Here is an 11939-nt window from a genome sequence, read left to right as displayed (position 1 = left end):
TAACAAAAGCATTTAAGTATCAGAGATTAATGCACAACCTACTGGACTTGTACATTTGTTTCCTCATTTATTTGCTTTAAGAAAAATAAATCCTTAAAAAAAAGAAGATGTGATATTGTTCTTACTGTCACCAACATAGCAAGTAGCCTGTTGTCTGTGTTGGTAAGGTCTGATATACTGTTGTCCAAAAGTATTACTTAACACATCAATGACCAACATTGTCAGACTGGGGGACATGTTCCTTCATCACAATGAACATTAGGTTATTTTGGTCCAGTGATACATACTCAAGCTTGCTGCTGTAAATACTCCCGAGCATACCGAATATGCCTCAATTAGCTTTAAATTAAGCGATTTTCATATCATATCACAGCCTCGGAAACCCCCTTTATGACAGCAAAATAATGTGTGGCTGTGTACGTGAATATTTGTACTCACTTTTCACAGTGATTGACGAGCTGCAGACTTTTCACCTGGCCTTCCTACCCACGTGTGGAGTCCATCCTCCCAAGAAAAACGATAGCATTAGTTTTTCAGCATTTCAGCGTAGTTCATTTACGAAGTTCTGTGAGGTGTTGTAAAAACCTAGTCTCAACTCGTCAAATACCAGCGGTTGGTCAGTGCCCCTTGATGTCTGATACAGTAAACCCACCCATTATTGGACGGTCAGAGCACCTGACCTAGTATAATGAACAAGATAGTCACCACAGGGTGAGTGGGAAGGGAGGTGTATGGGTCAAACAAACACAGCACATTCATCCGGGAGACCAGTGTTCTTGTCCCGTGTGAAACTAAATGTAAACTTCAACATGTTGTCACTGCTTCTTGTGAGTCGTTAATGTCGCTATAAGTGACTCAAGTGAGTAGCTAGTTTGTGACTCGTTTGTCATCCGGTAAACACATGAGTTGCGAGTCAGTCAAGTTAACGTCAACCACGCTCTTTTCCTAAACCTAAATACGCGGTTTTGTTGCCTATACCTAACTTCCTGTGAAGACGGAGGTTTATTTTGACACTTTGCATGTAACCAGTGAAAACTCACACACTGTCCCTGCCACGTCCAACACTGACGCTAAAGTCTCAATCAAACTAGACCAACCAAACGAGGCGTAAGAGAAAATAAATAATAGAGAAAATAATAGCACCATTCATTTTGTACTAAATTAAATAATGTGTAAATAACAAGTTCAACTGAAATTCATTATCAATTATGATATTGCTCTTGGACAAAGTGAATGAGTTATAAAAATGATGTAGAAATAAAATATATAACGGCAACAATTACAGATGGTGTGTGTATGTGTGTGTTTGTCTGTTTCATAACTGGTTACAAGCGTTCACTAAGCCCCGTCATGATAGTGTGCAGTTGTATACCTTATGCCACTGGTTTTGCAACTGGAATTTATAGTTTTAATCCAGAATTTGGCCTTTGAAGTGGCTTGTTCTGTCAATGTGTTTTTCATAAAAATAAAATGTGTGGCTGATGCAATTGATTATTCTTCTTTTAAATCTTAACCTGCAGAACTCATTGGGAGTCAATGAGTATGTATATCAACATTGGCCATATATTGTCATTAATCATTTGTTTTTGAAAATGTATGTACGCTAAGAGTTATTCATCTACTAAGTAATCTTTATCAGGATCAGCAAACGTTTTTCTATCTTCACCATCTAATCCCCATGCGATTACGAAGTGAGTATCAATAATTGGTTGATGTGTTTTGCATACACATCAACATAGATTCCCCATTGAGTGATGACTGCAGTGACATATTCCTGTGTTAGAAGATATACAGGCTCTGAGCAGCTCCTGTGAAGCCACAGCGGGTTTACCTGCCGTGCCACACAGAGGACACACAGCATGAACAACATTTAGGAGTTGGTGATTTGCTTATCTGGTTTGATTCAGTGCTTTCCAAATACAGTAGGTACTGTGGTGGAAAAAAACTATTCAATAGTACCGAGTGAGTCCTATAATACTGAATACTGAAACAAGAAACATTGAGGAAAGAAGTTTTTTAAGTATTTATTCTCTGGCCAGAGAAGGCTTCACCGTCATACTGACTGCAAAAAGAGTCCGCAGAGGAATGAGCCAAGAGTTCAGTTTGTCTCCTGCTCTTAACCATCTCAGCACACAGTAGGGGGGAACATCAGGTATTTACATTACAACAATTGATCAGCAATTTCAAGCTCCCCATTGCAGTCACCCCTTCGTCTTCTGAGCCTTGTCACACAAAGACATGTGTCTTTATTACCTTTGATTATCCCTGGGAATCTTCACACCTAAACATTCTCTGGTTAAACTGCAACCCCCATTTGGTTACTTCCCCTTATCAAAGCAAAGGCGGAGATAACCCATATGGTCCTGTCACCACTCTCCTCAGTACACACTCATATGTCACATATAGCTTTGTTAGTGAGTAAGGCACATCAACTAAATCACAGTAGAAATGTACTAGCACACTAACATTTTCTATCACAGTACTGCCTGAGGCCCTGTCCACATTACTCTGCTTACGTTTGGAAACACATATGTTTTGCTACGTTTACACTGAGCGGCCACACTACGCCGGAGTTTTGGAGCACCCTAAACGGAGGAGTTTGAAAACACCCCCGAGGTTGGAGGTGTTTGAAAACTCCGGGGTTGTGTTTGAGTGTGGACGGTCGGAAACTGATGTGTTTAGAAAAAATGATGCCCACACCCGTGTTCGCTGCTGGATTGGTTCTTAGCAGCCATGACGTCTCCTTCCCTGATTCGTCACACTCACTATCACGTGACCCGTACCCGGAAGAAAACAAACTGGGCTACCAGTGATTCATTTCAACATGGATAACGAATTTCAAGCGTTGCTTGCTTTGTTGTCTGTACTAGCAGCTGTTGTGTAGTAAAAGTCTGCATTTCTGTGGAGGAAGCAGCTGTTATTGGAGCGATTAGCGAGTGGCGCAGGGACGTGCGGTCAGGGGAGGCAGGGGAGGCAGAGAAAAAAAAAAAATATATATATATATAGATATGTAGTAATGGTTATAAAAAACAAACAAGTTATATGTGGTAATGGTTATAAAAAGCAAACAAGTTATAAGTGGTAATGGTTATACTTTTATGCTTTCATATTTTTCTACAATCTCTAAACAAGTTGCATATGCATACATGGTCGAAGCTATTGCGAACATACGGGTGTTCTATTTCTTGACTTCCAATCGAAATAGCTGGTTTCATATCAATGTTAAAACCTTAGGAACCTGCCATCTGAACTTCATATGAACTTTATTAATTATTAATATTTTCACAACAAAAATGAATTCCATTTCCAATGTTCCTTTAGGTTTTATGTATTTTATGCATTGCTCATAGAGTACATTGCGGCACGCTGAAACAAGGAGGTAACCTATTTCTAAACATTGATTGGCTGGTTTGAATTCCCAGCTCATGTGTGACTGCAGTAAGACGAGATATTACTAACAGTAAGATGAGGGAGCAAACACTCTGTTAAGGATGAATGTACATAACACAGGGCAAAAAGCAATTTTCTAACCGTGATGCATAATGTTTCTCATGTAAGGTTGTTTTTTCTTTCAGGTTTAAGTGAAACAATGAACTACAGAGTTGCTCTCTTCTCTCTCACTTTACTGTGTTACTGTTTCATTGTGCTGGTAAATGTTGCTCTTATTGTGACCATCATTTTGGATAAGAACATGCATGAACCAATGTATATTCTATTGTGCACTTTCTGCATGAATGGACTTTATGGGACAACAGGTTTCTTCCCCAAGATTCTGTGGGATCTGCTGTCTCCCGTTCATGTGATCTCTTATTCTGGATGCCTTGTTCAGACTCTGGTGATATACTCGTTTGTCTGCAGTGATATGTCTATTTTTGCAGTCATGGCTTATGACAGATATGTCGCTATATGTCGACCCCTGGTGTACCACTCTATCATGTCAAAGTCAAGACTCTTACTGTTGGTGTGTTTCTCCTGGTTAATACCTTTTTGCATTATAGGCACAAATATTATCCTCACATCTAGATTAAAGCTATGCAGCCCATATATTGACAGACTTTTTTGTGTGAATTGGATTATTGTGAAACTTGCTTGTTTCCCAGCTGACACTATTGTGAACAGCATAGTTGCATACATTACAATAATCATTTACGTATTTCATGGTTTTTTCATATTTTGTTATGTCATCAAAACTTGTGTGAATTCTTTAGAAAACAGAGCCAAGTTCATGCAGACATGTGTGCCACATTTAACCTCCTTGCTCATTTTCCTTGTGACTATACTGTTTGATATCATGCATATAAGATTCGGGTCAACAGAATTACCTCAAGCACTTGACAACTTTATTGCAATAGAATATCTTGTCATACCTCCAATTATGAATCCTCTCATTTATGGTTTTAAATTGACTAAAATTCGAAACAGAATTCTGGGGGGTTTTACTTTTACAATTAAAGTACTTAGATGATAAGGAAACTGATAAGGCCTACAATAATGCATTCTTTATACATAAATTATTGTACTTTGTCACATTATCTGTTGTTAGCTCATGCTCTAGGTTAATGTACAGTTTTTTTTAATTATTTGTCATGACTTGTGTGAATTTCATAGAAAAAAGGACAACATTCATGTAAACACGTTTGCCAAATTGAACCTCCTTACTTACTTTTCTTGTCACGATAGGTTTTGATGTCATGAATATGCACTTTTTGGCTCAAAATATTTTCCTCAAACCTTTCAAAATGTTGTCTCAATAGAACTTCTTGTCATTCTCAAATATGGTTTTAATATAACCAAAATGTGAAACATGCACTGCTTAACCGGCTGTTGCCTGCATGTTTTGCTGGAATAATGTAATATTATTAGACTGCAGGTTTTGCACAGTTAGCAAATATTAGCTCAGTATTTCTTGAAAGATTACTTTTTTAATGAAAATTTGCATTTTATTACCTTGGATTGCATTCACTTGTTCAATGTTCTTATTTCTCATGATTTAAGGTGCTGAATTTTATGCCTTTTTTAATCGGCTAGTAATTTTAAAATGATGATGATAACATGATGATACAGTAAAATATCTACTTTCTATATGTATTATCTTTTGTTTATCTACTTTGATCAAATTTAGCCAAGTCTAGTCATTTGTTCTGTGCTTCATATTGTTAAACATGTGTACAGATAAAGAAAATGCTTTACTCTATTAATTCACAAGATCCAGTGGCCATTTCACTGTTTGTCTTATTTGTATTTAGGAATAAAATAAATAGAATAAAATCTGAAATATACGTATATGATTTCTTTACATAAATGTCTTTGACCTGCTTGTTATTTAACATTCACAACTGAAACACAAAGAAATAAAAGACAAAATGAGGCAAATATTTCAAAATGTTTGTCAGAACTTGACCACTGAACTAACTAAGACACAGATTAACAGGGAATATTAATGAATGAACTTGTTTTTTGGTAAATAACAGGTAATTATATCAGTCTTCAGCAGTCTAATTATCTATTGAACTAACAGAGCAAATCATGACCAAGATGTGAATAATTCTGCTTCTGGCGAGATTGTGCATGTATCCCCCTTTTTTCAAGAATCCCAACAGATCTGATGTTCAGAAAAAAATGTAGCTGTCAAATCATTATAAATTGTCACTTACTGAAAAATATTGCAAATTTCACTGTAACGTGCATGAGCTTTGTACTGTAACAATTGCATATTTTCCAATAAACCATGTTTAACAAAACAAACACTATCTTCAATTACTTTCTAAGTATTAGGACTGATATGTTCAATTTCACTGTCAGCAAGGGCATCATTTCCTCTGAGGTATACTTATCCAAATAACAAAAAAGTTGTATAAACATAAAAATAGCAGTGGATAAAACTTAAAATGCACTCTCAAATGTTTTGAGAGTGACGTATAAATTAATTCCATTGCCCTCCATAATTAATGAAAAAGAAATATATTTTTTAAAATAAATTATTAAATTAAGATTTTAATAATTAGATTTCAAGAAAAACTTGAGTAAACTTTAGGGCTCAGATATTCCAATACTAACTGTAACCAATGGTATCAACAAATATAATCACTGCCATGACCTGAATGTTCCAATTTTCATTGAGAACCAGACAATGGTGGCTTACAACAGTTTCTATGTCCCACAATTGTTTTATTATTGAGATATATTATTGTTGTGTTTCCTCTTCGGCTGAGTTTCCGTATAGCATTTTTTTTAATCAGCGCCAGCGTCTTTTATAATTGTAATCAATAAGGTGAGGTTTTATGCTGCCGTCAGAAGAACTCAGATTTTTTTTGTGCAGCCGCTCAGAGCACTTGTAGTTGAAAATCTCTGAACTTTTCAGAAAGGCACTGGAGTCACTAATTGAAACGCTACAAATCCCAGCACCCCAGGTTGTTTCTGGTATGACCAGAGGATGTTTTTTCTGATTACTTTTCTACTGTAGCGTAGTTTATAACAAAGTAGGTGGGCTGCGGCAAACTAACTTTTATTTGGTGTCAATCAGTTTGGTTGTGTCGATGATGTGTCGTGGCAGGGAGTGCATTTACCGGGCTCCACCTGATGTTTTATTGGAGGCAAACCATTTAGAAAGCTACAACAGATATATTATTGTGAGGTAGCATTGGTATGGGGTATTTGGAAACTAAGTAAATTAAAGACCTGTCTGTCCACTTAATGATCTTGATCGTGTTTGGACAAAGCACTGTCAAAATATGATTCAGACAAACCCAGAAATGCTTTGTTTCATATAATATATAAGAATAGACCTCATCAGATTTTCAAATATTGAGTATACCCCTTACTTTAATTCAAGTAAAAATGTTGTTAGCACAGAAACACTAAATTCCCCAATGTTACTACTGAACTATCAGGAAAAGATAAGTGGAATAAGATTTTAAAGATTCATCTCATCAGTGTTCTGCAGGCAACATACAGTTGTGACAGAATGGAGGTTTAATCAGCTAAGATTCGGTTGAGTAACTGGGCTAAAGTCTCGGTTGTACTCCCAAATCAAGGTGTACTTGGACAACTGCGGACACCACAGATGTGTAGTAATTCTGACAAACTGTTCATTTGCAGGACGTGTTAAACATATGCGCAGATTGCTGCTACCACTTGTAGCATAGTGTGACGACCCCTCCCTCCCACTAGGGGTCTGTGTCCTGGTTGCTGCCTTCTGTCCTTCAGGATGTTGATCAGCAGCTAATGAGCCACACCTGAGCCTGATGGGGTGATGGATATATAAATCCACAGCTCAACAAAGATCGGCCACTCCTCTCCTCCCTGCCTCCTGTTTGGAGGACTTGCAGTGGCAGTCAGCTCCTGTCTGATCATTGCACAACCCCGATACGGACAGCTCAACACGGGGAAGCGAGAGTTCGCTATGGAGCCGGACTTAGAGTAAAAATTAAACAGTAAAACCCACAGTAGCAATGCCTCAACCTAACAAAATTAAAGTTAACACCTACCAAAGCATTGCACGTGATGGGCACAACCTGTCGCACCAGGGATCAGAGGGGAAAGACACAGCTCATCGGTACGGCTTATATAGTCAACCAAACAATTTGGGAACAAGGAAGTAGGATGTGGTAAGGCCTACCTAACCTTACAGTAGCCACGGAGGGACATTTCACTACCAGCTACATTCTGCCCCGTGGTTCTTAAATTGGCAGCCCGACGATTTACTAAGACCAAGGTCTAAAAAGAGCTGGAGTAGAACTACTAGAGCCAAGTATTTGGGAATTTGTAGCCCCGTTTGCACTACTCCTTACTGTCACTAGCAAATGGTGAGGGTTACAGTGTTTACCGGCTGTCTCATGGATAGACTTTCTTACCACCTCAGGACAAGGGGCTGGACAGGAACTGGCACTAGTAGAGGCCTCAGGCGAAGCTGCCATAGGCACTGCAGAGTGAAGCACCGGGTCCACTTCTGGTGGGATTTGTACTCTGACAGGCCGGGGGTCCTTTGGTCCAGTCGCACATCCAACCGCCACTCACAGGTCACGCTCCCTTGTGTCAGTGATGATCATAGCTGGGTCAAGCCCAGCTACAAGAATAGGATGGCCACCAGGAACAGATACAGCAGGGGTCGCCAATAGGCGGACCACGGTCCGGATCCGGACCCAGACGCCGTTGTATCTGGACCCAGGACCTAAAACCGATAGATAATTGATAATTATTCAATTTTGATGGAGCGCCTCTATTTTAACCGGCGCAGCTTTTTCAGCCTTTACGGTACTTGTTCAGCGGTGCAAATCACATCACGTGATGCAGCTCAGCCAATCGAATATGGGTATTCGGACAAGTTTCCTGAATCGAGTGAGATACACACATGGGAGAGACAAGGAGAGAGGACGAAGAGTAGGAGAATAATTATGTGAGTCAGAGAAGTTATTTCACATGACGAGAGAAAAGTGGTCCACGAGACCAGAGAGACCAGAGTCTTTAACCAAGAATGAACAGACTCTTTCAGGTTAATTCTTCCCACGGACAGTTTAAAACCAATGTGTCTCACATGTTCAGAGACCGTGACGATTATTAAAAGCGGTAATGTGAAGCGTCACTACGAGACAAAGCACAACACTTTTGAGTAAATATACCCACTCACATCTGAAATGAAGTCACAGAAAATAAACCTAAGAGCCCAACACATGAATTCACTGACCAACAGTGATGTTAACAGAGAGAATAGAGCTGAAACAAGTGGTTTAATAACCACAGATAAAGATCATGCACACTAATTTATCTTGTTAGAAGATGAGAAAAATGTGGCTTTTTGATTGACATCACTTCACACCTGAATGAAGTGAATTTTAAACTGCAGGGCAAATCGGTGAAATCAATTTTTCTAAAATGATTTACTTTATTTTAAGATGCACATTTTTCAAAAGCTTTCTGTTATGTCAGTTATTCTTTAATCCAGCCCTTATTGTACTTGAAATGAGAAGAACATGTATTTATGTATTTCTATGTATTATTTATAATCCATCCAGTTAAATTTGAAAACTGAGAATAATAATTGTTAAAATATAATTGATGTGTACTTTATTTGATTTGACAGTTGTTGACTACACAGAGATGTTGTTACTACTACTAGGCTACTTCAATATATATATGGCACTAAATAGCGCAAGTTAGATATTATTGTAATGTTCTGGACCTTTGCCCGAGGAGATTTTCTCAATCTGGACCTTTTGGAATTTTAATTGAACACCCCTGAGATACAGGTTTGAGCATAGAACAATGCACGCAATGTACCTCTGTCAGCCTATGTTGTGGGGCAACAGCATACACTGCACCTCCTTTCTCGGGAGGTTTCACCACCTGGAAAACTTTGGGGTTCCAGACATCCTGGATTTTATTCCTTCCTCTATGGGAGTGGTCCCGAAGGTAGATAGGTTGTCCTGCTTGTAACACCTCCTCCTGAGCCTGTTGGTCTGCTTTCGCTTTCCACTGGGCTGCAGCCTGCCTCATCCTTTCCCAGGCATTCTCTACTGCCACCTGCAGTTTTCGCTGATGCTCCCGGACCCAGTTACAGCCAAACATCAACAAGAAGGGGGACTGACCTGTAGTTTGGTGGGGCATGGTGTTGTAGCTAAACAAAAGCGGTTGGAGGTACTCCAGCCATCTATGCTTCTGCTCGGCTGACAGGGTGCGAAGGAGGTCATGGAGGGTCCGGTTAAAGCGCTCACACTGGCCATTACCTTGAAGGTGATAGGGGGTGGTTCAAGACTTCTTGATGCCGTACAACTCACACAATTGCTGAATTATTGTGCTTTCGAAACTGCGACCCTTATCAGAGTGCAGTCGAGCTGGGACCCCAAATTTATAGAACCACTCCTTAGTTAGCACATCTGCCACTGTAGAGGCCCGCTGATCTCTGGTTGAAACAACCTGGGTAAACGTGGAGAAAACATCAGTCAACACTAACACTTGTTCCCTCCCATCTCTAGTAGACTCCAACAATGAGAAATCAATGGCCAGGATTTCATTAGGTCTGGAGGCCAGCAAATGGCCCATATGAGCCCGAACCTGTGGCTGCATATTTTTTGCAACACTGCATCTCCCACATGTTTGGCACCAGTTTTTGATCATTTTCCCCATACCCTGCCAATAACGCCAGAATGTGACCATGGGCCGCAGCAAGGCCGCATAGATTGCATACGAGATACTATGCATACATGGTCGAAGCTATTGCGAATATGCACATGTTCTATCTCTCGACTCCCAATCGCAATAGCTGTTTTCATATGAATAAACCTTCGTAAACTGCCATCTGAACTTCATATGAACTTCATTAATTATAAATATTTTCACGACAAAAATGAATTACATTTCCAATGTTCCTTTAGGTTTTATGTATTTTATGCATTGCTCATACAGTACATTGCGGCACGCTGAAACAAGGAGGAAACCTTATTCTAAACATTGATTGGCTGGTTTGAATTCCCAGCTCATGTGTGACTGCAGTAAGACAAGATATTACTAACAGTAAGATGAGGGAGCAAACACTCTGTTAAGGTTGGATGTACATAACACAGGGCAAAAAGCAATTTTCTAACCATGATGCATAATGTTTCTCATGTAAAATTGTTTTTTCTTTCAGGTTTAAGTGAAACAATGAACTACAGAGTTGCTCTCTTCTCTCTCACTTTACTGTGTTACTGTTTCATTGTGCTGGTAAATGTTGCTCTTATTGTGACCATCATCTTGGATAAGACCATGCATGAACCAATGTATATTCTATTGTGCACTTTCTGCATGAATGGACTTTATGGAACAACAGGTTTCTACCCCAAGATTCTGTGGGATCTGCTGTCTCCCGTTCATGTGATCTCTTATTCTGGATGCCTTGTTCAGGCTTTAGTGATGTACTCATTTGCCTGCAGTGATCTGTATATTCTTGCAGTCATGGCTTATGACAGATATGTGGCTATATGTCGACCCCTGGTGTACCACTCTATCATGTCAAAGTCAAGACTCTTACTGTTAGTGTGTTTCTCCTGGTTAACACCTTTTTGCATTATAGGCACAAATATTATCCTCACATCTAGATTAAAGCTATGCAGCCCGTATATTGACAGACTTTTTTGTGTGAATTGGGTTATTGTGAAACTTGCTTGTTTCCCAGCTGACACTTTTGTAAATAACATAGTTGCATACATTACAATAATCATTTACGTACTTCATGGTTTTTTCATATTTTGGTCCTATGTGTATGTCATCAAAACTTGTGTGAATTCTTTAGAAAACAGAGCCAAGTTCATGCAGACATGTGTGCCACATTTAGCCTCCTTGCTCGTTTTTCTTGTGACTATACTGTTTGATGTAATGAATATGAGATTTGGTTCAAACAATTTGCCTCAAACACTTCAACATTTTATGGCAATAGAATTTCTCATCATACCTCCCGTTGTGAATCCTCTCATTTATGGTTTTAAATTGACCAAAATTCGGAACAGAATTCTGGGTGGAATTACTTTTAAAATTAAATAACTTTTGTCTTACTCAACAAGAAAACTCAAAGGTCTATAATAATGCCATCATATTATTCTAAAATATGCACTTTGCATATGGCATTTTTTGGCATATTTACATGATCTGCTTTTCGCAAATTGTTCTAAGTAAGTTAAGTAAGTTATCAAGTAAGTTATTATTTGTGTATTCATCTCAAATGCTCTTTGTAAATGTAATTGTTTACACTAAATATCCCTGCACATTTATTTAAATGTATTTTATTTTTTGCAGTTAGGATATATTATGAAATATGAAACCTGAAACTTGTTCTTACATTTTTAGTACACTTGTCAGTGGCTTTGCTTTTGACACTGTACATGTTAATAGATTATAATATTCAGCCTTTTAAACACGATACAGCTGAACTTGCTTCAAAAGAAAGAAATAGTATGGTAACAAGGCCA

General features: G+C 38.7%; 2 protein-coding genes across 2 annotated transcripts; both read left to right on the top strand.

Annotated features, from left to right (window-relative positions):
• Window positions 1-3535: 3535 nt before the first annotated feature.
• On the top strand, window positions 3536-4465 carry LOC142938536 (olfactory receptor 4B13-like). The gene has a single exon (XM_076081791.1). It carries the CDS (start codon window positions 3536-3538, stop codon window positions 4463-4465), a length of 930 nt encoding a protein of 309 aa, XP_075937906.1.
• Window positions 4466-10581: 6116 nt separating this feature from the next.
• Window positions 10582-11514, top strand: LOC142938622 (olfactory receptor 4B13-like). The gene has a single exon (XM_076081919.1). The coding sequence runs from the start codon at window positions 10582-10584 to the stop codon at window positions 11512-11514; it is 933 nt and encodes a 310-aa protein (XP_075938034.1).
• The last annotated feature ends 425 nt before the right edge of the window (window positions 11515-11939 follow it).

The sequence above is a fragment of the Anarhichas minor genome, unplaced genomic scaffold (genome assembly GCF_050575085.1).
Source record: "Anarhichas minor isolate MPS153535 unplaced genomic scaffold, ASM5057508v1 ptg000087l, whole genome shotgun sequence".
NCBI lineage: Eukaryota > Metazoa > Chordata > Actinopteri > Perciformes > Anarhichadidae > Anarhichas > Anarhichas minor.
This window is presented reverse-complemented; position numbering and strand designations above follow the sequence as displayed.